The sequence below is a fragment of the Rousettus aegyptiacus genome, unplaced genomic scaffold (genome assembly GCF_014176215.1).
Source record: "Rousettus aegyptiacus isolate mRouAeg1 unplaced genomic scaffold, mRouAeg1.p scaffold_m13_p_4, whole genome shotgun sequence".
Taxonomy (NCBI): domain Eukaryota; kingdom Metazoa; phylum Chordata; class Mammalia; order Chiroptera; family Pteropodidae; genus Rousettus; species Rousettus aegyptiacus.
Genome location: NW_023416307.1, coordinates 42174741 through 42202711, shown reverse-complemented (window position 1 = coordinate 42202711; position 27971 = coordinate 42174741). Strand labels below are relative to the sequence as shown.

The following is a 27971-nucleotide window of genomic DNA, read 5'->3' as shown; positions in this document are numbered from 1 at the left end:
TTAACCAACCCGATGTACCATCTTCATCACCAGCTGGAAAGTTACATGTGAGTTAAATTACTGTGTCAAATCATCACTTCAGCATTTCTTACTCAAGAGAGAACTTTGGGGAAGCCTTTATTGTTGCGAACAATCATATTCTCACACATCTGTTCTCAAGTGTAGATCTTGTACTGTAGAGGATCAGAATCAGGGAGGAAGGAAGTTGTGTGGCCAGGGACCTGTTTGAATAGATTAAATGCCCTTAAGAGCTCCCTGATTTTCTGAGACAAACTGGCTGAAGCTTTTGACTTTGGGGTTTAGTTGGTAGGTGAGGCTGACATCCTGGTCTAGATTCATTCAATAGAAACGAAACATGTTAGCCAACTCCTTTGCATGAGGAAATCCCAGCTTTTCGTATGCTTCCACAGTGATCTAAGAACAAGTTAAAAGAGAAAAAGAAAATGTTTTAGATCTCATTGAAAATAGTTTGAGAAGAAATTAGTCACTTCAATGATGATACAGGTCCATAATTCTTTAGCCTAACTCCAAAACCCAAGAAGCTCTAAATTTTTTTTATAAGCAATTTGTCAGCAAACTGACTTTTCTGAACTAATCTGATCTGAATGTATGCAAAATTATCTATGGTCTTTAATTATCCCATTTAGTAAGGAATAGTCATATTTTTTCTGCAGAGATATTGATGTATTTGAATACAGGTTCCCGCCTCGGCCCGATGTTGTTGTTACATAATACATATAGACTATAACCTATCTAAAAGCTGAAAGATTCTGAAGGCTGAATTGTTTCTGGCCCCAAGAATTTTGGATAAGGTACTATGGATCTCTACTCACTTCACCTGACCAGCTTTCATACACATTTCCTCATGGGATTCCCTCAGCAGCCCTCTCAGATATTCTACCATCCAGTCCTCCATGCAGCATAAAGACTCCTGCACACTCTGGCACCGGGCTCTGTCCTTTCCCCCTCCATCATCGCTCTCCTCCTGGACTAAATATAAGCATCTTGACTTAACCATCCCGGCCTCTGCCAGGGCCAGGCCCAAAAAAATGCTGCCCATCACACAGCTACTGGGCCACTTCTATCACCTTCTACAAAACCCACTCCTTGAGTCCCTTCTGACACTAACTAGATCAATAGTTCCCCCACGTGAATTAGTCAAAATCATATCTAACTATCAGACCCAGTACAATCTGTCTTTAGTCAAGATAAACTCTAACCTTGCTATTCCACTTGGCCTTAGAAAAGTGTGACAGACAAAAACAACTCATATAAAACAATGATTGTTGTCATATGCCATTTATAATAATGAAAAATTAAGAACAAACTACTTGTTCAAAAATAGAGGCATGGTAAAATAAAATGTGGTACATCTACTCTAAGAATATTATACAGTTATTAAAATTAATGCTTTTGAAGTTTAACAAAATAGAAAAATGCTCATAACAGTGTTAAATGAAAAATCCAGATACGAAATGGTACACAGTGCTATTTTAATTTTATATATAAAATATATATTATATAATCTATATTTTTATATAAAAATATAAAATATGTATTTTTATATATATATATATACACTCAAAAAAGACTAGAAAAAAATGTGCCAAATCTTAACAGCTGCTATCTCTGATAAACCATATGATTTTTATTTTTATTTTTTATAATTTTCTGTTTCTGAAATAAGCAGTTGTTTTTGAAATTAGGGAAAAAATGTAAAACTTTAATGAGTTTAGAAATAGAGTACTCTATGAGAAGCATGGAAGACAACTTCTAAAATGTCTGTCTCCTGAGTCACTTCTTCATCCTGTAACTTTGATAACTAATAACCCTCATTAAAAAGGGGATTCTTTTCTGCAGACTTTTGAAGGAAAGAGATTTGTTCTGTTGTGCGCACCTTTCTGAAAGAACCATGTCCCTTTTGGGGTTACACAGACAGCGTCCGATAAACCAGTTCCTCTGAAGGGAGTTTATTATGGTTGCGTGCATTCCCTGAAGACTTATGCTAACATTCTCCTTCCAACCAGACTCAGTTGGGGGGAAAGTCAGACGACCAGGGCTTGAGCGCCACCTTGTGGCCACACGCATCCTTCCTCAGTGTAGCATAGTGAATGCCTAAGCATTTTTTCCCAGTGGGCAGCATCTTCAGGTCAGCCTAGTTACTAAGAACAGTATTAACCATTCTGTAGAACTTCCAGCCTCTAAGGCCCTAAAACTTTTGATGCCAGGGAAGTTTCTGCTGCATTGTGAAAAAACTTGATGCACCAAGAATAGTCAGGAACCAGGTAGGTGACTGAGAGATGCTTGGAAGGTCCCAAGCCATCCAAAACAAAGTCTATCCAGTCCTCTGAGAGTGGACACACTCCACACACCACACACCACACACCCACAGTCCTTCACCTTTCTCCCCTTCTTCCTTACAGACTTCAAACCACATGACATAAAACTAATGTAAGGGCCAAATAGATACAAATGCCCTGGGAGAAGGCTCAGTCCCCGAGAAGTGCATCTGCACCCAGGTACAGGGGATTTTGCAGGTCATCTCATGAGTCCATCTGCTGAGTGGCTGGCTGCCTTCTTGGTCTTGGGAGTACCTTATTTTCTCCATGAAAGATGTACAGTCGTTTTCAAGTAAAAGATCTCTTAGCCTCCTCACAGCTTCAGTACCTAAGGCTGAATTGGAAATCTAGATAAATCCTCATGATTCACTGAACCAAGAGTTGCAGAGGAAAACAAAAACCAGCATTCTATCCCTAACTCCAGGAAACATTCTAGAGTGGGGGCCGACAAACTTTTTCTTAAAAGACTAGATATAAATATTTCAGGCTTTGCAGGTCATGTGGTCTCCGCCACAACTACTCAACTCTACCACTGTATTACAGAAACAGCCATTGACAATACATAAATAGTGGTGTGGTTGTGTTCCAATAAATCTTTATTTTAAAGAGCAGATGGAGGGTCCTGGTTTACAGACCCCTACTCCAGAGAGAGGTGTGGAGAAAGACCTTAGAAATCATCCAAACGACACTCTCATTTCACAGGTGAGAGAACTGCCGCTGAGAGAGACCAAGCCATGTTAGTTAACGCCTGCCAGCTTGAAAGGCAGTATGGGTCCTCCTTTCAGCTCTGATGGGGTCTCTCTCTGAGGCACACACAAACACAGGCACACTGGTCTCCTTCTCCTTCCTCTTATCAACACCTGCTTTGGAGAAACGGCTGGTAATGTGCAGTATCATCAGTTCCTCTCACTTTTCTATAAAAGGTCTGTCCTAGCCACTTTCTAGGCCATTCCCGCCCGATTTCTATCATGATTGGCTATTGAGGGCCTACCAAGTGCCAGACCCAGTGCCAGGCACCTGACGTATTATCTTATTTCATCCTCACAACAATCCTGTGAGAGAGGTATAATCACTTTTTATTGGCGTATGAAGAAACTAAGGCTGGAGAGGTTAAGTAATTTGCCAAGATTCCACAGACAGATAAGGACAGAACCAGGATTTGCTTACTTCCCCATGCTGCCTCTTGGTTCACTCACGTTGATTTAGCAGGGCTAGAATTTTGAATTCTAGACTTTAGCCAGCCCAGCCCCCTCGCTTCAACTACACACAGTCTGGCCTACCCTCAAGGAGCACCTCAAAGCCACTTCTTCCATGAAGCCTTCTCCTACCTTTCTCTGATCACCTATAGCACGCACAATGTGGACAACACAATTAAGCACCAATATTGCTCTGTCTTGTGATGTCAGGTGCATTAACATTTTTTACCACGACTCTGCTGTAAACTCCATAAAGATGGCACTGGGTACCCAATAGGTACTTGATATGTACTTGCTATGTGCCAAACATTATGCTAAGCTGCTTCAATATATTCTAATTTTCACAAGAACTTGTCAAGGTAGATTCTATCATCCCACTTGACAGGCGAGGAAGCTGAGACTCAGAGAGGCTGAGTGTCTTGCCCCACACTGGTGAGCTGGGGCAGATGGCAGTGATCAGCAGTGAGTGCTGGGGGAGGAGAACTGGGGTAGTGCGTATGAGAAGTTGTACCTCGGTCTTCGGATTCTAAGTTCTTTTTGCCCAAGAGTAATTTTACTGTAACAAACTGGTTAACCTTAAGCCAAAGAAATAAAGCCGTAAGGGTGGGATTCAGATACACCAGCAGACGAAGACAGATTTGTGGAACTGGAACCCTCTTCAATTTCTTCTTGCCCACGCTGGACCCCTGTAATCACATTTATGTCTCCTAAAAACTTACCTTTGCATCTCGGACTTCTTTCCCCAAAATCTTGGACAAAACATCAGCATATTGCTGTATTGTTAGTGCTTCTGCACTGAGATTCACGGTCTTGCCTAAAAACTCCGCTGGAGAATTTAAAATGCTGGAGACCACTGCTCCAACATCAGCAACAGACATGCCATGCATTGGTTTGTCCCCCATAGGCAGTACTAGTAAAAAAAAAAAAAAAAAAAGACAAAAATAGCTAATTATATCACATCCTTGGTAGGTTCTACCAACTTGAATTAAACCATTTAAACCAAAGTTCTAGGAAAGCAATGTAACACAAAGTGGCCACAATCTATGCAGTTACAAGGTTTTGTGTGAGAAAAAACTATTATGCCTGGGTATCGATTTTTTTTTTTTTTTAAAGAGCGATCATTTACTAAGCATCTGCTGTGTGCAAAGTGTGATTAGTTATCTGCTGTGTGCAAAGTGTGATTAGTTGTTATCTCAAACCCAGACATCTCTGGTAATTCCAGATTTATGTGTCCAACTTCCTACTCAACATCCTTACTTGACTGTTTAATAGACATTTTGAATGCAATGTGCCCTGAAATGATTTCCTACCCCACCCCCACTCACAACCTGCTCTTCCTACAGACTTCCCCATCTCAGTTAATGGCAATTCTATAATTCTAGTTTTTCAAAGTCAAAAATCTTGACACTTCTCTCACATCCCACATCCTATTTTTTATTTTTATTTTTTTTGGAAATACTATTCACAATATGTCCAGAATCTCACTACTTCTCACCATCTTCACTGCTACTACCTTGGTCCAAGCCACATTGAACAATCACCTTTGACTTGGATTATTGCAAAGTTGGTCTCCCTGTTTCCACTCTTACCTTTCTGTGGTCTCTTTTCAACACAAAAGTCAGAAAGATCCTATAAAACTCAAATCAGCTCGTATCATATCTACCCACACCCTACAACGGCTCTGTCCCTCAAAAGACAAGCCAATGGCTTACAGGGCTAGGCCTCTGTTGGCTCTGGCTCACCTCCTACTACCCTCCCCTACTTGCTCTGTTCCAACCACACTGGCTGTTCCCTCTGCTCAAACTCTTCTTCCCCTGAATACTCACGAAGCCCACTACCTACTTCCAGAAGGTGCTCAGATGTCACCTTCTCAAAGAGGTCCACTGATCATCTTGTTTAAATTCCACACCCCACCCACTCACTGCTAGCACTCCACATCTACCTTACCCTGTTCTTAATTGTTCTATAGCACGTACCTCTTAACATACAATATATTTTACTAATATATTATGTTCATTATTTATCTTCTCCACCTGAATAGGAGTTTTGTGAGGGCACAGCTTTCTGTTTTTGAACTGTTTATTACTGATTCCCCAGTGAGTGGCTGGTGCATAGTATGCCTTCAAATATTTATTGAATAAATGAATGAATGAATGAATGAATGAATTATTGGCTGGTTTAATTCTCAAAACAATCTTGAAACATAAGAATATCAGGTACTTGCCCAAAGTTACTCAGCCAGCAAACAGCAGAAGTGGGTTCAAACCCTCATGCATCACTCCAAAGCCTGTGCCCTTCCTACGGTATGCTATGGCCTCTCATTGATTTCCAGAATCCAAGAATCCTGGGGCTGGAACCCAAAGTGGACACAATCTAGCCTCAGCACTCTCAGTTTTTAAATGAAAAAAACTAAGCCTCACTGACTCAACTGGTGCCTCACAGCTAGAAAGCAGCAGGCCAGGAAACAAATCAGGGTTTCTGAATTTTAATCCAGTGTAAAAGTGACTTCAGACTTAGTAGCCAAAGACTAAATATCATATTTGATACTTTGTAGCAAAATTAGTTTCCTGCCTGAATTTCTTCATAGGCAAACTGTTTGCTTACTCCTCAGACTAAATTATAATTGTATTTTATGTTTGTAAAGCACTTTGAGCTTTTTGAGGCACTCGGAGTTAAGTCTGTTCTGACTCTGAACTTTGTTTTTGAGGATTGAAGGTCTTGGGATGGGATTAAAAGCAGCTATGGGACAGTGGTAAAGAATATAGCTCCAGAGCTAAACTGCCTGGGTCCATGTCCTGGTTCTGTCTTATTAGTGATCTTGGGACAGTTTCTCGATCTATCAGTGCTGGGCCCCTAGTAAGTGCTTAGTAAATGTTAGTTATTCCTATAGTGGAGATACCGCATTTTATAGATTCTGGGGCCTCAGATGATACTGGGTAAGAGAAGTTTAAGGCATCATCTTTTCATCCAGGACACTATAACTGATAAATTATAATGTTCTAGTTCAGGACCAGGGAGATGTCAGTGAGCTGGCTTCTGAAATCTGGTGGGGGCTAAAGCTAAAGAAGAAAGTGGGATAAAGCTATGTGTCACATTTATACATTTACGTCATCATTTGTTCTACTATTACCCAGGTTGTCTTTAACTGGCAAGTGCTCCTGGCTCAGCTCTACTTTGACTACCACTAGTTATGCCTCTGATGAATCTTAATTATGTGCCAAGAAAAAGGACTGAATTGTTGCCACTGATACTTCCATATTCCCTCCACTCCACAGAGCCACCTTGAACTATGAGCAAAGAAAATGTCCCCAAAGGGCAGAAGAATGCTGGCCAGTGGACTGGCAGCATTGGAATTACCAGGAATCCTTGTTAAAACTACAGGCTTTCGGGTCCCAGCCCAGACCTACAGAACCAGACTGCAGACAGGGAACCTATCCCTGGGGAATCCCATGGGACCCAGATCAAGAGGAGACTGTCTTCCATGTTGATGCAGACAGCCAGCTGAATGAGCTAAAAGGGACCTTAGAAGTTATCTTGCCCAACTTTTCCATTAGACATGAGAAAACTGAGGTTTGAGGTCACAGTTCTCTGTGAAGTCTAGGACAGTTTGGTATTCCTCTCAGCACTTCATACAAAGCCAAGCGCATAGTAGGCACTCAGATGATGTATGTCCACTGAAGAGAGGAAGCAAAGGAAAGAGAAAGGGGGAGGAGAGGACAGCAGATGTCTGGATAACTTTCACTGCAAACTTCCATTTACCCAAGGTGTAGTAATCTCCATCAGAGGCTTTCATGGGCTTCCATACGGTTAAAAAGTTCTCAAAGTAAGCTGGCACGTGGATGCTGGTCATGGGAACACCAATGGACCAGAAATATTCCTCCACTTCTCCCTTTCCATCAAAGTGCTCAACCTCCAACTTCCCATTGGTCAGGCGCTTGACATTCACCAGGCCACTGAACACCACGTGCTTCAGACCCAGGCGCTTGTCAACATCGGCTACCAGCTTTCCCTAAGAGACAAACATAAATTCTTTATACAGATCGCTGTATTTGCATATGGACTAGAGGGCAGTGCTGGGTCCAGCCCCTCCTTTTCTTATTGTCCTCCTTAGAAAAGGAGCTCTTCTAGCATCAAGATAATATATTTGAGCTATTGCACGAAAGGGCAATGGTCTTAGTGAGCAGAGTGCCACCATATCAAATGCAGAGCCTCATCAGAAGCTGAGAGGCATCCCGGTGGAAAGGGTCAGGGACATTTGGTCCCTTCCTCTAGGCTGACAGTATCTTTGTGATCGACTGCCGCGTTAATTTGTGTATGAGGCTAAGGACACTTGAGAAAACAATACACAATATAATAATGTTTTCGAGTAATGAATTATGTCTACACACCATTTGATATTGAGAGCTTAATGGATATATACATATAATTATTGTTATAGACACACACAAACACATACATATATATAAAATATTCTTTTTTATAATTTAGTTCCAATTTTTCCAAAGCACCTTTATTTCTTTTTCCTTCCCTTCCTTCCTTCCTTCCTTCCTTCCTTCCTTCCTTCCTTCCTTCCTTCCTTCCTTCCTTCCTTCCTTCCTTCCTTCCTTCCTCCTCCTTCTTCCTTCCTTCCTTCCTTCCTTCCTTCCTTCCTTCCTTCCTTCCTTCCTCCCTCCCTTCCTCCTCCTTCCTTCCTTCCTTCCTTCCTTCCTTCCTTCCTTCCTTCCTCCCTTCCTTCCTTCCTTTTTCTTCTTTCTTTTCATCATTTCCTTCTTTTTTTTTCCTTATAAAACTCCACGTAGCAAGCAGAGCAGACATAATTAGTCTAGTTTAGTAGATGCAGAAAGTGAAGCAGAGAAGCAGCTTGTACCCCTGGGTTTCATAGTGAGTGAATATCAGAATTAGTACCCAGAGTTCTTAAAATAGACCCTTTCAAAGTTTATCGCTAAAAGACAAGCTGTAAGTGGTATAATTAATTTAACAGATATTCCTGAAACAGTTTAATCCTGTTCTTAATTTTTTGAATTGTGCCATTTCTGCAAGAGGCTGATCCTATCCACTACATTTTAAAAATCTAATCTTCATATTTTTTTCTAATTTAGACGTACAAATAGTACTGCCATAGGGGGGGAAATAGATCTTATAATGACCAAGTTCCCTGAGCTTCCATGCTGATAACTGCTCTCCAGAGAAGTTATCAAAGTAACCACTTTCATCTGTTTTAGCTGTTTCTTTATTTCTAAATAACACGTTTGCACTACTAATTCTTGATTTTTTTTTCAATTTAAGGTATCAGCTATTAAATTCCTACTGTGAAAGATGGGCCCTCATCTTTAGTGTGGTCGCTCTCTCTCTCTCTCTCACACGCACACACATACACACAGAGTCCACCGCCACCATCACACACGCACACAATTCTCTTTTTTTCCATGCTCCCAATGTCATAACTTTAGACTAGAGCAATAATCAGTGCTTACACACAGCTAAAGCTGAGCTGTGTGATATCCTATGGTTACATTTATTTATTTATTTTTTTATAAACTTTCATTTTCCCTGGAGTTAATCATTGTGGGTTTGTTTGCTTATTTGTTTAATTCTTTTTCAGTGTACCCATTATTAATTCATCCTCAAATTCTCTACCAGAAGTATAAATATACTCATTACGTTTTTTGTTCTTTCCATTTCACTCTCAGACTAACCTTAATTTTAGGAGTATCTTTACTGCTAACTCTCATACGCCATCTACGAACAAAAGGTGAGAATCTAATGACTGGCTCTATTGCACAGCCATTCTCAAAGATCCAAGATCTTGAGATATAGACGTGTACTATGTAGCACCGATTTCACAATCAAAGACACCTTGAACAAGTACTCAAAATACATATATTTCATAAGTCCTGGAGAGATGTTGTAGAATGAGACTTACGTTTTTGTTCAGACTGGAAGGCCTACCCGCTTCCAGGGAGGGCAGGGCAGCCAGGGAAGGTAGGAGGAAAGGTTTCAAAGGTGTTCTCACCTGATACACTTCTTTCTTTTTGCTATTACCTTCCCAGAAGTTCGTCACCAAGAAGGCGCCATAGGCACCTTTTACGGCAGCCTCTACCGATGCTTCATCATTCAGGTCCCCCTTCACCACCTCAGCACCAAGGTCCTGGAGCGCCAGTGCATTTGGATGAGTCACATTCCTGGTTATTGCTCTCACGGTGAACTTTTTGCCCTCCAGAATGGCCTTGGCCACAGAGCCACCCTGAGTTCCTGCAGGATTGGGGAAGAAGAAATAGAGGAAGGCTCAAGAAGAATGTTCACTGAAAAAAAAGCTGGTCAGGGAGTCCAGTTATTCAGAGTACAGCTGTTGTGATAACTACTTCGGGAGGCCTCCCTATGGCTTGCAACAGTGGTTTGCAAACTAGGTTTCTCACAGCCTTGTCAGAGTCCAGAAGGGAGAGGAAGAATCAGAGTGTACTGAGGCAACAAGTAAGCCAAATGAGCAGGGTGCCAGACTCTGTACCCAAGATTCAAATGGGTACTTCTACTTTTATCTGGTTATAGATTTTATTTTTAGGTTCTTCATACAATTTTATTTTCAAAAGGGGTTTCTAAAAGGTTGAAAACTTACACTAGTTTTCTTTTATTGCATTCGAAGCCATTCATAATATGATCATTACTTGCTTAACTTATCTTCTCTGCAAATATTTACTAAATGCCCTGTGATATATGCCAGTCCTACATTGGGTTACTGACATTTGGGATCCTCCATCAGATTGGTTGCATACCTGTCCTGAATATATTTTTGTGCCTTCAGATCTACCTTCACCTCCTCCACCCTGCCTAGTGCCCTGAGAGGCTGACCTGTATGGACTCCATCAATGTGCTCTCTTGCACTCAGGTTGGGTCTGGTCAATGAGAGGCATCAACCACAGATCTTAGGACAGATCTAAGGACAGATCTGAGGACAGAAAAAAGGTGAATCCTCCACATTGCTGCCCTCCCCAGGTTTTGGTTATCTCTCTTACCCTTTGCTCCTGCCTCCTGTTGCTTACTTATTCTTTATTGTTCTCTTCCCTTTCCACCTTCATTCAGTTTTCCTCAGCTTCTCTGAAAGAGTATGGCACTTGTTTCTTGTGAGACCAAACCCAATTGATATGCCACTGATAACCCTATAAGGTCCGCTATTTAATGAGCTCTGCCTTTGCACTAAGAGCTTCAGCTGAAGGTTAGTGCTCTAGTGGTAAATATGAACAGACAGCCAAAGTCACCAGATGTTTGAAGAAAGCCTCCAGCAGGAAAGGCAAAACAACAAAAAAACACCCACCACCAATAAAAAAACTGATAAAAGGAAACAGAAACGGTGCAGTGAACAAAAGAAAACTTTTAAAGGATTGATATCTTCAGAGATCGGAGAAGGTTGTGCATTCAGAACACATCTGTATACTGTACAAATAAAAGGGGAGGGGGAGGCAGAAGAGAAAGAGAAAGAGTATTCAAAAGGAAAGATGAATCTCTCAGAAATTTAAAATATAGAAGAAATAAATTTTTCAATAGAAAAAGTTGGAGAAATCTCCCAGAATTGAGGAAAAATGCAAAGAAGTGGAATATAGGAGAGAGGAAATAGATGATCAAGCCAGGGGAATTCCAGAATGAGAGAACAGAAAATGAAGGTGTGGAATTATCAAAGGAGATAACTTCTCAGAGTTCAAGGGTTATAAATGAACTTTGAAATTTAGGGGCCACCGAGTGCCCAGCACAATGACCAAATAAAGTCCCACGTTGTTCATATAATTGTGAAATTTCAGAACACTGGGGATAAAAAAAAAAAAAACCTTTAAAGCTTTGATAGAGACAGGGATGGTGATGAGTCAAAGGTGGGAATAAAAATAGCACCAAATTTCTTTATAACACTGAAAGCAATGGAGTGAGGCAATTTAGGTGGAAAATTCATTTCTATGTAGAATTCTCAACCTAGCCAAATAGTCGGTTGAGTCTAAACATTTTATGTAAAGGCATTTTCAGACACTCAGATTCTAAAAATTTAACTCCTGTGCACTCTTTTTCTGTAAGCTACTGGAGGATATTTTCCAGCAAAATGACAAAGGAAAGCAAGCAAGAGGAATCCAAGAAACAGAAACCAAACCTAGGAAAAAGGCAAAGAGAATTGTTAGAATAATGAGGAAGAGAATCCTAGGAAGATTGAAATTAAAAAATGGAGCACTCCATGAGGGAGGTTTTCATGAGGGGTGAGGGGCAGAACCAACACATTAAAGATGTGTTTGCTCATTTTGAAAGAAATCATCTAGCTTTAATGAAGAGATTAGGGAAAAGTGAATGATAGGTACAAAGAAAACAAAACAAATAAGAAATAAAGGTAATTATTAATTTCAGGAAAAACAAGAAATTATGTAAGAAAAGAAAGTGCACACTACATGGCTCAAGTATGAACAATAATTACATAATCATAATATGGGCCCATATTAGTCCATTGTCCATATGACAAAAAGACAAATTGTTATAAACTGTATGGGGAGGATGAGGAAAAGGAAGTACGTCCTTGGGGCTGTGGATATATACAATGGATAAAGACAATGCATAACATCTAAAATCGAATATCAAGAAATAGCATATTATCATGTCATTCAGAAATATGAAGACAAATACCAATAGAAACAGAAGAAAGGGGTAGGGCAGGGTATGCCAGCCTTCTTTATAAGCCTTATAGGACTATTAGACTTTTAAAACTATTATATACACATCTACAGAAATAAAAATCAATAACAAATATTTGTTAGCCATATTAGTTTGCTAGGCCTGTTATAACAAAATTCCACAGAACAGTGACCTAAACAATTAAAACATATTTTCTCACAGTTCTGGAGGCTAGAAGTCCAAGATCACAGTGTTTGTATGCTTGGTTTCTGCTGAGATCTCTCTCCTTGGTTTGCAAATGGAGAGCCTTCTTACTGCGTCCTCATGTGGTCTTGCCTCTGTGCACTCTAGCCCCTTCTGTCTCAGTGTGTCAATTTCCTCTTAAAAGGACATCAGTCAAATAGGCCCACTCTCCTAGACTCCTTTTAACATAATTGCCTCAATAAAGTCCCTATCGGCAAATAGTCATTGTCGTGGTTCGCTCAAATCTAAGACCCACGGAGCCAATTGAGATGAATTGTGAGCCTTTATTAGCCGGCCGGTGACTGACTCTCTACCACGCAGGGTTAGAAGAGATCAGTCCTGAGCTTCCATTAGCTGGCTGGCAACTGGCTCTCTACCACACAAGGTAGGAGGAGATCAGCCCCGAGCTCCCAAAAGAGGCAGTTTATAAAACCTAGAACCACACCCTGTTTAACAATTAAACAGATTACCACACCCTCGTTAACAGAATCAGAAGTAAATCCTTAATGCTGGCTTACTGGAAAATTTTCCACCCTTAACAGTCATATTCAGGTACTAGAAATTAGGGCTTCAATATATCAACTTGGGGGGTGTACACAATTCAGCCCATATCATTGATTATTGTAATTATTTCCGTATAACCCCACTACTAAACTGGGTTCTCCTTGAGGACAGAAACTGTTTATTCTTTATCCCTGCTTCCCAACCATATGCTGAGACTAAGTTTTCAATATCTATGTGTCGAATGACTGAATGAATAAATAAATCAGAAAGACTGAAATCTCTGTGCTCTCAACCCTTAGCTTTGGAGGTACAATCCTGCCTGGACCTGTGTGAGATGGAGAAGCAAATGACATGGACCAGTGTGAAAAGATAAGAGCAGCTGGACCAAAATCAAGCCTGGCTCTCCTAACCACTCCCACTCTAGTGTTTAACTAAGACCCAAACCAGGAGAGGAGGAATTCATCCACCCTGGCTTTGCTCCTTTAAATTAGCCAGACATACTCATAAATTCATCAGCCCAATAGAGCAGCCCCAGAACATTCATTCTTGACATACTCAATTGTCTCAGACCGCCCTCGCTTATTCTGGATTGTTCACTCTTGGACCCAGTTTCCTACGAGATGATTCCATGTTGAGGAGTGTTGACATAAGAAACATTCAAACCTGTAGAGAATTTTTATAAGAATTTATTTGAGCCAAACTGACGACATATGCCAGAGAGCAAGATCTCAAATGCTCTGAACAGTAAGAGTTTTGCAGTTTCTTTTATGCATTTGAAATGAAAGAGAGAATGTAAGGAAGGTGACATGGAGGTGAGACAAAGCAAGGCGGGGATTGCTACAGGATAGTTAACAAGATAACATGTTCTCTCAAGGGTGTTAGGGCTTATTTCAAAAGTGTGTTAAGGTAGATGCTCAAAAACAATGTACAGGGCTTGCTTAAGGTAAAAATAAGCCTTTTACTACAGAAGTTATATGTCTAGGATATGACTACCCACCATGACCTGACCTGTTAGGAATTTATGATCAGATCATCCTGTGAGGTTACTTTCCATAGAACCCCTTTTTTTTTGTCCAAAATAGCATTTGATGGCAGGCACTAGAGGTATTGTTCAGAATTGGATGTGCAAACACATACACAGGTTAAAGGTTAACATGTTTCCCTGTCAAATTTAACTAGGCATCTCATATTTTTATCTGCTAAATCCATTAACTTTACCTTAAAGACCTGGGCAGTAAGGTAATCAGCCCACAACCTGAGGTAATCAGCCCACACCCTCAGCTAAACAGGAATCAATTTTCTACAGCTCTGACACATTTAATATGATTCCTTTAGGAGTCACTCCCAAGGCTCTTATCCAGCTGCCTATCTTGAACACCTAGGCATAACTCAAGTTTTACAGACCAAAGTGGAGCTCCTGGTTTTCCTTGAGTTGCTCCCACATTTTTTTCTGGTTTAATTGATTCACAATTTTACTCTTCCAGCTGCTAAAGCCAGAAAGAATACTCTGAAGTCACTATTTACTCCTCTCTTCTCACCGCTGATATCTGGTTCATCAGCAAGTCTCGCCAACTCTCTTTAGAATGTGTGCTGGCTGAAAAATTACTGCTTGGCTATGTCCACGGAAACATAGGCTGTCACCCATAGGAACATAACAACCTAACAATAAGCTTTCTACTTCTGTACCCCTGCTTGCACACCCGACCTGTGGGTTGACAGGTAGTGAATAGAAGAAAAATAGACCTTTGTATTCAGACAGCATGAAGAATGGGACTTGGGGCTTAAAAACCCTGTATCTCTATATTCTGGGGCTGCTTAATTTGGGGTCTGCGTATCCCTGGCAGACCCAGCTGGCTGAATAAAGAGTGTTTCCTATAACTCACTGAGTTCTGGTGGTCCATGTGTTTTTCGGGGGCTGGCGCCTACAACAAATGCACCTGGAATCTGACTGCTCCCCACCACCTCACTGCTGCCGCTCTGGTTCTAGCCACATTTTGCCTGGATTGTGGCAGCAGCCTCCTAAGAGGTTTCCCTGCTCAGCCCTTGCCCCCTACAGTCTCTTCATAAAACAGAAGCTAAAATCGTCCCTTTAACACCAAAGTCATGACACTCCTCTCCTCAAAATCCTTTAATGGCTTCTCATCTCTTTCAGGAAAAAATAATATTCTCACTATCACCTAATTCTTTCTAACATCATTTATCTTGTGTCCCATTTACCTTTTTTTTTTCCTTTTTAAAGTCAATATACCTGGCTCTTGGCTTTTACAAATCTGTTTCTCTTCTCTCTCTGCTCTAGCCCTTTCTTAACCCTTTAGACAAAATTCCTGTGCTCATAGAACTTATATTCTAGAATGGAGAGTCAGACAGTAAGGGAAGAAGTCAAGTAGGGAGGGCAGCCAGACAGTGGCAGGGTGGAGAGAAATTGCAATTTTAAACATGTTGGTCTGTAAAGTGCTCATGGAGAGGGCGACATCTGAGCAGAGTCGTGGATGACACGAGAGAGAAAGAAGTGTGAGTAACAGGAGGAAGATTATTTATTCTTAGTTGAGGGGGCGGCCAATGCAAAGAACTGAAGGTGGGAGCATGTCGAAGGAACACACAGAATAAGTAAAGAGGAATGGTAGAAGATGGGGGTTCATTAGCTGGATTTGGCATTTTACTTGGAATGAGACAGACATTGGAGGATTTTGAACAGATGCATGTCATGATCCGACAGTTTCAAATGGATCACTGAGAGGCAGAAATGAGAACAGATTAAAAGAGAGTGGCCTGATTTGGTCAACAGTTTGCAAAAATGGCTATGGCTTTTGAAGAACCGGTTGATGTAAAGGAGGCAAAAGTGAAAGCAGAGACTGCAGTAAAAGGGCTTGGATGGCTGAACACATGAGAGAAGTCACTTAGCACATTCTCCTAACCCCCACCCGCTCCATCCTTTCAGATTTGCTGAAGTATTGGTCAGGCATGTGGATACCCCCTACAAACCCATGGGTCTCTCACATTTGCTCCTTTTCGCTTGTCAGGAAGTGAGTGCAGAAAAGTTTCTAGAATATAGCTTCTGTCGAAATGAAACTCAAACCAACAAGTCGGCAGGTGATTGAAAAAGAGAGAATATATCAGCTGTCCTTGTCCTGCTTATATCATTTCTGACAAATCAAATCAGATCAAATCAAATTGCCCAGCCCCTTTACCACATCAGAAACTCGAATAGGACACTTTTCTTAATTTCCTCCAAAGGGCTCTTTGTTCAGCCCAGGCTTGCAGACTCTGAAGTTAAAAACATGAAGACAGGAAAGTAAGCCAAGTCAGGATGCACTTTCAAAGTAAAGAGTTTTTTTTACCTGTAGCTCCAAACACTGCAATCACTTTCTTGCTGGTCATGCTACTGGGCAAAGAAAGAGTACGGGAGTAGCTGCACTTTCCTCACAGGAGTAAGGACACCCGAATTGGCTTCTTTTCTGCCCTGAGAATTATAAGCCACATCTGATTACCACACCCCTTAGCTAGTTTGTATCTTCTTTGATAATTGTATGATTCATACTAGCTAGTTTAGTCAACATGACACTGCAATTTTCTAAAGATTCATTTGTTAACTCCTTCCTGTTGAGCAGATTTGTATTCAGTGCCCTTGGCATACTAGGCATTAAACTAGAGGTTCTGGTGATTTAGACCTTGTAAGGGAGATAAATAAATTAGTAAATAAATGTGCAGTAGAGAGGAATGGCAGAGGAGACATAGGTTATGGAGGAAAGACACAACATCCAGACTGGGGGTGTTAGGGAAAGTTCTTCAGAAGAGATGGTGCTGGAGTTGGCCCAAAGACCCCATGAGTTCAATCAGGGAAAGTAGGAAGAGAGAACTCATACAGGAGCCACAAAAAGCCAAGTTCAAAGGCACGGCAGTCACGACACAAGGCTCACAATGACTGCAATGATGCTACGGGAATAGCAAGAAGAATGGGAAAGATGGCAGAGGCCAGAACACAAAAAGCCTAGTGGGCATAGCAAGAAGCCTGGATTTATTCTGACATCCACAGCAGGTTTTATGAGATTCCGGCAGAAGGGTAGAGACTGGGTTGAAACAAGACAATGCTGGAAGCAGGGATACTTCAAAGGAGGCTAAAGAAATGATACAGTTGAAAAATTACAAAGGCTCAAACATGTGTCTGGGGTCGAATAGTGTCCCTCCAAAATTCATATGTTGAAGTCCTGACCTCTAGTACCTCTGTGTGTGACCCCATTTGGAGATAAGGTCTTTAAAAAGGTAATCGAGTTAAAGCGAGATCCTTAGAGTGGCCCTAATCCAATATGACTGGTATCCTTATAAAAGGGACAATGTGAACACAGACATGTGTACAAAGGAAAGATACAGGGAGAACGCCATGTGAACACGAAGACAGCCACCTGCAAACCAAAGAGAGCGGTCTGGAACAGATCCTTCCCTCATAGCCCTCAGAGAGAACCAACCTGCCAAAATCTTGATTTTGGACTTCTGGCCTCCAGGACTGTAAGACAATAAATTCCTGTTGTTTAATCATCCCACTGTTGTGGTGGTACTTTATTGCGGCAGCCCTATCAAACCAACACAGGCAGTGACCACGAGAGCGAAGTGAGAGGTATTTAGGAGGTAAACTGAGAAGTTCATAATTGATTGGATGTGGCAACAGGGAAAGCAAGGAGAGAAAGGACCAAAAATGACTGCGAACTGGGTAGGCGATGGAAGAGCAGGAGCAAGGCTCGGGGGAAATGAGCTCAGAATCGAACCTCCTGGGTTTAAGGGTACATTTGTCATGTGATTGAGAGAAGACAACGTGAAAAAAGCAAGAGTAGCTTCTCCTTTAAGGAGCCTTATTGTAAAGGAAGCGAGAGTGAACTGTGGTTACAAGATGAAATGGAATTTCATTTCAATAGGGAAGACTTGAACACGTTTGTGGGTGGCCTTCTGCATCACTCATAGTCTGCTTTATTTTTTCCAAAACACTTATGACTTGACATGTTACAGGTATATTTATATGTTCATATATTTATTTCCGGCCCACTTCCACCACTAGACTGTATGTTCCATGAGGGCAGCGACTTCTATTTTTATTCACTTGTGCGTATCTCCAGGGCCTAGAGCTATATCTGACACATAGTAGGTACACAACAAATATTTGTTGAATGAATGAATGGAGTTAGGTTCCTAAGGAAACTGGAGGACATGGACTCTGCGGCACAGATGAAAGGGCACTGAAAATAGCAGCTACTGCAGAGATAATATCTGGGACCCTCTGTCAAACAAATATGAAGACAAATTATGGGTCTGTGGCCATTCTGCTCTGTCTTTCCCGCGACTGTCCCACTCATATCACTTGCCCCTGCCTAATTATCTTTGCAAGAGGAAGAAATTCTCCTAACTGCTCCCCTCTCTGGTCTACAGTGCAACCCAATATGAAACTGAGGGGTTACTCTAGAGTTGTTACAGATTGGAAGAGTTGGTCATGCACACATGTGCATTTCTTGGAGGCAAAGCTGCAGAGGCTAAGCTGGACAAGCTAAATCCAGAGGGCCCAGTAAGTGGAAAACTGTATGTTCTCATATCTACGATAAAGATACTAATGGAATAAAGTCAGCTATGTCATAAGAAAGATACGCAGTGCCTCTGCTACTCTAAACTACAAACAATCCTGCACTGGCCGTATAGAGAATTCTCAGTACCATTTCAAGCAGATATCCAAAAGAGATAAAGATTTAGATCAAGATAGTTTATCCATAGCATTATTTGTATTGAAAAGAACTGCAGACGATCTAAATGTCTGCCACTAGGGATTAAATAAATGATGGCATAGCCATAATTTGGAATGGAATATCTCCATTAAAAATTACAGTTTCTAAGAATTTTCATAAAATGGGAAAAGGCTCAAAATATAGTCATATGAAAACAGCAGACTAGAACACTGCATATACAGTATGATTCCTAGTTGTAAAGGGGGAAAAAAAATTATACCCACACACACTGAATACACACAGGTAGCCTAAGAGTACTTGAGTGATTTTAGGCAATATGTTTGTGGTAGGGCCAGAGGACTCAGCATGACATGGCATTATTGTTCTCACACTTTGATTAGAGCATAGTACAATGACATGCACATTCTAAGAGCTGATGGAAAAAAAAGTCTATGAGTACACAGCAGCACTGTACACGGTAGCCAAAAGTTGGAAACAACCCAAAGGTCCATCAAGAGTAGAATGGCTGAAATGTGGCATATTCATACAATAATATTCCATACAGTAATAAGAATGAATAAACTAACGCAACATGCAACAACCTGCAAGAATCTCTGAAATAAAATATTGAGCAAAAGAGTATCTAACATATGATTTAGTTTATATAACACTCAAAAGCAGGAAAAAACTAATCTATGATGACAGATTACTTTTGGGAGTAGTGATTGGAAGGAGCTTAAAGGGGCTTCTGCAGGGCTGGTAATGTTCTCTTAAACTGGGTGTTGATCACACGAGTGAATTCATACTGTGAAGATGTATCAAGCTGTGCAGTTAAGATTTGTGCAATGTTCTACGTGTGCCTTATACTTCATTAAAAACTTTACTTTAAAAATAATCTATAAGCAAAAACCAGAAGCTAAAGTGACTGAACAGGAATGGGCAGCTAAAATGGGCAAGTACCATCCTGTAAACATTTACACTGGGTGGAGACAAAAGCTTCAGCTTTTTAACTAGGCAAATCTCTACCAGAGCAAGTAGGAATATGGGAACTGTTCAGTAATTTCTCAATATTATTATAGTAATTATCAGCTGAATCATTGGTGTTCTGAAAAGGAAAAAGTAGCTTTATAAGCCCATGCCTGTTTAAAGCATAAAAAAGTTTAGATGAAGCTCTTGGCTTTCATTTCTCAGACTTTGATTTTTCTTCTTTATCAAATAATGCATTCCCATGATGAAAATTTCGAAAATTCTGGTAAGTGTAAAGAATTAGGAACAGTTTTCTCATACTCTCACTACTCTGAGGGAACCACACTTAGCATATTTGGTCTCATATTTTTAATGTATTTTTTCTTTACACAGTCGACATAGCTCTTTATGAACAATTTAGTATCTATTGAAGAGTAAAATAAAGATAAACAAAAATAAAGGTAAAACAATAAAAACATTTTAGTATATTCAAGGCTTTATTCATCAGGATTATTTGCAAACCATAGACACTGGTAATGAACTTTATGCAAGAGACTTGGGTTAATCTTAGAAACTTCAGAAATGCTGAGGGAAAAGCTCAGAGAGTTATGCAGCCAGGACGTATCTCAAAATGATATTATAGAACTTGCCTGGCAAAGATACCATGGCTGCTGCCACTGAGCACAGTCATCACAACTTATAACTTACAACACTACCGACTCTGGATATGGGCCAGGACAGTCAGAGCTGCTACCCTACCCTGCTGCCTCTGGTAACTGCATGTAGCTGCTGTTGTGGTCTCTACCCACTTCTACAATGTGCTCTGTACAATATTGTTATTTTGTATCACTAAGTTCTGATTCCAAGACTGCGGTGGTACCCAGCTGCAGGGAAAGCAAAAACCTGGGATCCATGGCTTCCACAATGGAAACAGGCTTTGCAGCATGTGAAGATTCCCACACATATACTGAAGGAATTAAGATGCTAAGTGACCATAAGATATAAATTTTCAATGCAGTCTACCCCTTAGGCTCCCCAAAGTCAACATATATGTTTCTTCCCACACTCACACAACTTTTAAAACAATACCATCTGACATAATGCAACTACCTCATAATTCTAACCTGTCCCCAAAGTGATTAAAACAAAATCTCAATTATTGGAGTCAGAATCATCACGAGACAATGCATGTCTCTCTTTTAATTGTCTTATATTCCATCTTGAACACTTATCCACTATTATTTAAATTATAAAATTAACAAGCATATTTTTCTATATACAATACTGATGGTAAGGGAGAATAAAGATAAAAATCAATTCAAAATACATACATATGTACATGAAAATGACAGTAGATGTTCAAGTCCTCGTTTGTGCAACTGAATTCAAGGCCATAGTTGATATTTATAACTTGCCTTCTCAACTACACATTGTTATCTTTACCTATAACCAATAGAATCTCAGCTGATCAAACCTTTATTCTAAGAGTTGAATTCTTAGTGCAATTAAATTACATCTTAGAATTACATCTGCTTATGTAAGGTTACTATAGTTTTCCATGAATTTTCACCACTAGATTTGGCAGAACAGGTCAACAACTCACCAACAATTATGGCTCTTTTTTAGTGGTACAACCATCAGTCCTGCCATTTGGAGAAAAACCAGCTGGTCCTCAAAAACATTACTGAGATGACACACCATTGTAATTTCACTAGATTCTTCTGCTATCCTCTGACATACTTGTTTTTGACAAAGGCATCTAGGGTAACTGTTTTCAGTTCTATAGGTCATTGCATCCTAATGTCATCAGTGTAGTGGACTAGTGTGTAATAATTGCCTATGGACTGATGAAATAATAGAGGCTCCTGTAGCACAGAGCTGGGGAGTTTACCTGACCTTGATGGCAGGCAATGAAGGTGTGTTGCTGTCCTTAGGAAAGAGATGTTCTTAGTTATCTGAATCAAGGATAAATATAATTTGTTAAGTCAATAGCTACATACCAGTTATCAGGACTTAACGCTTATTACCCCTCAAAGGAGACCCTGTCTGGAATAGCAAATTCAATTGGGGTTATCACTCGATTAACTTTCAGATAGTCTGTTGTTACTCCCTAACACTCATCTTCCTTTCATACTGTCAAATGTGTGAGTCAAATGGATTTAAGATAGGAATCACCACTTAAGTGTCTCAAAAGTCCTTGATGGTAGCACACTATCTGTGAGTCTACAAAATTTCACCATGTCAACAAGAAAGAATTCCTGGTGCTTCTGCCTGGCTCTTCCTACCATAATAACTCTTACTCTACAGCTCAGAAAGACAATACCAGGATTATGACACTTGCCAAATGTGGCAAAATTTTAATAGTAAAACGCCAACGAAACATAGTATGTTGAGTTCAAAACACCAATTGCCAAAAATGCAAAAATATGTTACTGAGAAGCTAATAAAATGACTGGGGTGAGCCAAGCTAGTATAGACCCAAAGATCCAGATCCAGTGCTTTCTAAGCATATCCAAAAATGGACTGGTTGAGGTTTGGCACCACCTGGTGGAAATGATCTAATCTAGTGTAAATGTTAATAGGGGTGATTCTGAGTCCCGTGGATGGCCAGGACTTCTGGAACTACAATGATTCCAGGAATATCTTGACTAATTGGCATTTGTTTAATTGGTCCAAATTAGAAATACTGGGTCACCCTCTATCTCATATTATCCACAGAAGCTTTCTACTAACAAAGAAGAGTCACTACAGCTCTGTTTTTTAAAGTTGGTGTTCATTTCATGAAAGTATTTCTCAGTGCTTTCAGGTTCTTACAGGACATAGCTCAAGGGTAGGTGAAGACTAAAAAAGAGAAAAATCCACTACAATGTTCTCATTTATTTAAATCTTTAGATTCTTCCTTCCATCTTATATCAAGAAATAAAAAATATAAAAAATTGGAACGAGATAAAACTATCATTATTTGCAAATGAATGTGTCACCTATCTATAAATAGCAATAGAATAGATACCAACTATTAGGACTAATAAGTAAGTTCAATAAGTTCTCTGCATATAAAATCAACATACAAAAATCAACAGCATTTCTCATATATCAATAACCAACTAAAAATGTAATTTAAAAAAATACTATGCCTAATAATAATAAAAAAGAAGTATTGGGGCACTAATGAAGACTACATGAAATGTCTTGAGGAAAAAAAACTTTACAATTTTTCTGAAGGACATAGAAGTTGATCTGAATAAATCAGACAGCCATACTCATGGAATGGATGGCAATACTATAAAGATGTCAATTCCCTCCAACTTAACCAATAAATTTGATGCAATCAAAAATCAAAATTTCACATGGACTTTTTGAGGAACTTATTAAAAATCTTTACAAGTTCTTTAGAAAATATTTATAAACAAACAAATTGACCTTTAAAAAAAAAGCATAAAGGGGACATGTCAGTCAGGATTAAACCAAAGAAATGGAACCAGATATTAAAGAAAATAGACATATACCTGAAGTGGGGAGGAATGCAGTTAGTACTGAGGGGGTATCACTGGAGATGAAATTAACCCGGTGAAAGGGATAGTGTGGTTGGAGAAAGCATTACAGTTCAGGACCACAGCCATCAGTCAGTGGTAAAAGCAACAGATTAAAAAAGAGAAAAACCCTGGCTGTTAAAGAAATGCAAATTAAACAATTTACAATACGTCCTGTTTCACCTATTGGATTAGCAAAGTTTTTCATTATGATTGCAATGGTATGGTGAATATTCATGGATTGTGAGCTGGAATGTAAATTAATACAATTTTTCTGGATAGTAATTTGACAATGTTTCAAAAATTCTAAAAAAAGGCTCATACTTGCTGGCAAAGTATTTTTCCTCCTAGGAATCTACCTTAAGCAAAAAACAAAACAAAACAAAAAAAACACCTCAAGATATAGATTTATATACAAGAACAGCCACTGAAACATATTTTGAAATATTGAAAGATTAGGAAAAAAAAACAAAAGAAAATTATTAAATAAATTATGTACATATGGCCCGAGGTTGTTATAACCACTACTCACTGGACATCATCATTGGGGTGTCCCAGCGATACCTCAAATTCTACATGTCTCAAATTGAACTCAACACTTTGCTCTACCTGCCTTCATTTTCCTTTCCAGTCAGTGGCAATACTGTCCTTCCACCTGGTCACCAAGCCAGATCTAGAAGTTGATCCAGCATCTCTCTCTACATCTCAGCAGTATCTTGGGATGTATCAGGGCAGCAATCCTGATCACTAGGGGTTCAATTAAGAGAGATAAACCACACAATAATTTGAACAGAGAAAGTTTAAAAAAGAATAATTTCAACTGGAGATAAGGGTAATGAAGGATTAACTAGTAAGAAGAGATCTCTAAGGAATATAGAAATAGCAGATATAAGAAGAAGCTTTACCCTGAGTCTGAAATAGAGTCCCCAAGAAAGACCTCCCCCACCTCAAGAGCTGAGGTCCAGACTTTGTTGGAAATAGCCTGACTGTGGCTCACTAAATGACAGAGAAGTTGCTGAGCGGCCATACTGGCAGAATTTAATAGAAATCTGTCCTCTAGAATTTTTTCATAAATCTTTCCTTGCCAAGGAAAACTGTTTTTGTGCAGTGTGTCAACTGAAAGAAACCACCTGATGTGATGCCAGAGGAGGCCACCAGCAGCTGGATGCTGCTGGGCGCTGCAACGTGCTTCTAGGATTTGTGGTGGATTGGTTCCAGGACCCTCTGCAGAGAACAAAATCTGAAGATACTCAAGTCCCTTATATAATATGGCATAGTATTTGCATATAACCTATACATCTCTTCCTGTATACTTTAAATCATCTCTAGATTACTTGTAATATCTATTACAATGTAAATACTATATAAATAGTTGTTATATTATATTGTTTAGGGAATAATGACAAGAAAAAGACATGGTCAGTACAGACCAGAACCATCATAGGCCTAGCTACACAGTACATGTAAGCAACAACGTGACTTTTCAAAAAAAAATTCTTTTGATCTCTGTCATGGAATCAGTGGATACAGAGGGCCAACTGTGCACCCCATCAAGACCAGTGAGGTCCACCCTCTCAGAGCAGACCCACTCACTATTTATTTTCCATTCTTACTGCCATGGGAGTCCAGCTTTACAGTACTGGAACCACATCCCACATGGCCACTCATTCAATAGTCTGGCCCTGTGCTAGGTGCTGGAGAAACGGACATGAATGACACATAAGCTCTCCAGCCTGACTTTTATGCCTTTGCCAAGACAATCTTCCCTGCTTTCAGCAAGTCAGTTGACTACTCAGGAACTTATAAAAACAATTTATTCTAAATTCTGTTCTAAATCTATTCTATTCAATCGAGTCAAAATTCATACTTTGCTTTTCTTCATTCACTCAACGAGTATTCTTGAAGACTTACTACATGACAAGCACTGGTACTAGGTACAAAACAGTAGACAAAATAGTCATGGGCCTTGTCCTCAAGGAACTTATAGACTAGTGGGAAAGATGAACATGAAAACCAAAATCACAGAAATAATTATATATCATTTAAAATTACAATTGTTATGAGTGATATGAGGAGTGCTTAAAAGCATACGTAAACAAGAGAGCTAATCTAATCTGAAACAGGAAGCAAGACAAAGCCTGAGATCTGAGTAGGAGCCCAAGCTTAGGTGTGTGTTGTGAGAGGGATATTCATAAAAGGTCCAGGGTTGAGGATACACGGAGTGTGAGAAACTGTGCGCCTACAGCATAGTGAACAAGGGGGAGAATATCAAATGAAGAACAGATCATGCAGAAAATTGCAGATCATATTAAGGTTTTGGGACTTAAGAGAAGCCACCGATGGTTTTAGAGCATGTGGTACCATGACCTGACTTAGGTTCTTTTCTCTCAATTTTGATTATGAAAATGTTCAAACAGTGGAGAAAATTGTACAATGAACATCCACTTTGTAGACTCACATAGATTTTACAATTAACATTTTGCTCCTGACTTAATATTTAAATTACCTCACATCGAAAAGTGCCCAGGTGTTAAAAAGGAGGAAATAAATCTAATTTCTACTTCACAGGGAAGATACAAGAAAGTTTAGATATAGTACAGCCTAGCCAATACAATGATTAGAAATTAATAAATGCACAAAAGTACAAGGAATCATTGCAAAATTCCAAACACAATTATTGGGGAAAAGTATGCTAAAGTTTTTTCCTCAGGTAAACCCTAACCCATTTCATCTTTGTGAATTATGACTCCAGCTGCAAGGTAATGGTTTGAATCTTCATATAACCTTATTTCCTCATATTAGAACTTGAAATAAAGTACTTAAAGCTATAAAAATTCTACAAACACTAATTTAATTTCTAAGATAATTTGCAATTCTCCAGATAAATGAGTTGATGAGGCCCTGATAAATGGTGATGAGGGTGAAGGGTGGGAGGTAGAGAGGAAGAGATAAGTTTTTAAAATATATGAGAAGTAAAATTGATGAGCAAAGGAAGAGAGAAGAAAGTTTTAGCAGAGACATTTAAAGAGTAGAGAGAGATATATTATTAAAATGATTATTTTAATTTTAATTTTGAACATGTTAATTTTTACAAGGCTCTGAAATATCCAGGTAAATATTCCAGCAGGCAACTGGAATTTAAGCATGGAACTGAGGATGGTGTTCAAGGATATAACTATCAATGTGGAAACCACAAGTATATAGGTCCCTGACTGAAACTATGAAAGCATATGAATGAAGTCGGCTCTGGATAATATGTAAAAAGAGATCTTGAGTCACCACCAAATCTCAGGGTCTCAGGTTCCTTAATTACTGATGCTGTTCCAGATGCCTATTTTAAACCAAGCAAGAATGAGATTGCTAATTCTTACAACTCAATAATAAAAAGATTAATAAGCCAACTAAAAAATGAACAAGGCATCTGAATAAACATTTCTCTAAAGAAACTCTATAAATGTCTAAAAAAAAACATAAAAAGATGCTCAACATCATTATTAGAGAAATGCAAATCAAAACTACAATGGAATCCTGTGTCACACCCACTAGGGTGGCTACAATTAAATGGCAGTGCCTCAAAAAGTTAAACACAGTTACCATACAACCCAGCAATTCCATTCCTAGGTATATTTCCAAAAGAACTGAAAACCGAAAATGTATGTTCATACAAAAACTTGTACATGAATGTTCATAGCAGCATTATTTATAATAGTTAAAAACTAGAAACCACCAAAACTCTATCAACTGATGAATGGATAAAATGTGATATATCTATATAATGGAATATTATTCAACAATGAAAAAGAATGAAATACTGATATATGCTACAACATGGATGATCCTTCAAAATGTTATGCTAAGTTAAAGAAGACATTCACGAAAGACTTTATATTATATGATTCCATTACAGGAAATGTCCAGAATAGGAAAAACTATAGAGACAAAGTAGATTTGGGATTCTTTAGAGCTGAGCAGGTGGAGAGGGGGTTTCTTGCTTTCCACTCCCAGTACTTGGCCCCTTCCTCATCTTGTCCTCTACCCGTAGGCTGGGAGGGATAGTCTGTTAATGAGTACAGGTTTCTTTTTTGGGGAGATGAAACTATTCTAAAATTGTCTATGGTGATGGTTGCACAATTATGTACATATAATAAAAACCATCTGAATTGCACACTTTATATGGGAGTGTTTCATGGTATATGAATTGCACCTCAAAAAGCTTTTTTTAAAAAATCAAATTGCTTTTTACTACTATCAAAGTACCTCACTAGCCATTTACCATACTTTTTTTTTTTTAATGGAATGGGGAAACAACAGGTGCAGAGAAGTTTCGACTTTCAAGTTTCGGCTCTTTCCACTACGTAGTCCCCCCACTTATTGACAGGGGATACAATCCAAGATCCCAGTAGATGCCTGAAACCGCAGATAGTATGGAACCCTATATAGACTCTTTTGTCCTATACATACATCCCTATGGTAAAGTTTAATTTATAAATTAGGCACAGTAAGAGATTAACAACAATAATAGTAAAAGAGAACAAATATAACAATATACTGTAATAGAATGTGGTCTTTTAAAAATGAGAATGTGGCCTTTCACAAAATATCATACGGTGCTATTCTTAGCTTTTCACATAAACAAATCACTTTAGGGCTTCTCTTTGGCATATCCAAATTGCCAGCATCACTACTCTTTTGCTTTGGGGCCATTATTAACTAAAATAAGGGTCACTTGAACACAAGCACTGCAATACCATGACAGTTGATCTGATAACAAGATGGCTACAAAGTGACTAACCAGTGGGGAGCACATATAGCATGGAGTCACTGGACAAGGGATGATTCACATCCCAGGCTAGA

The 27971-nt window shown here is 39.4% G+C and overlaps 1 protein-coding gene across 1 annotated transcript; it reads right to left on the bottom strand.

The window, feature by feature from the left end:
- Window positions 1-37: 37 nt before the first annotated feature.
- LOC107518237 (nmrA-like family domain-containing protein 1) lies at window positions 38-16338 on the bottom strand. Its single transcript, XM_016159706.2, has 5 exons — window positions 16258-16338; window positions 9549-9787; window positions 7295-7544; window positions 4255-4445; window positions 38-414 (listed from the first exon to the last, which is right to left on the bottom strand). Exons 1-5 carry the CDS (start codon window positions 16295-16297, stop codon window positions 340-342), a joined length of 795 nt encoding a protein of 264 aa, XP_016015192.2. The 5' UTR covers window positions 16298-16338; the 3' UTR covers window positions 38-339.
- Between the last annotated feature and the right edge of the window lie 11633 nt (window positions 16339-27971).

Bases quoted from the DNA above. Each gene is read 5' to 3' on its own strand.
- LOC107518237 (XM_016159706.2), bottom strand. From the start codon at position 16,297: ATGACCAGCAAGAAAGTGATTGCAGTGTTTGGAGCTACAG. The intron at 9,788-16,257 runs GTAAAAAAAACT...CCAATCCTGCAG, and splicing joins TGCAGTGTTTGGAGCTACAG to GAACTCAGGGTGGCTCTGTG. The intron at 7,545-9,548 runs GTGAGAACACCT...TTTGTCTCTTAG, and splicing joins AAAAGAAAGAAGTGTATCAG to GGAAAGCTGGTAGCCGATGT.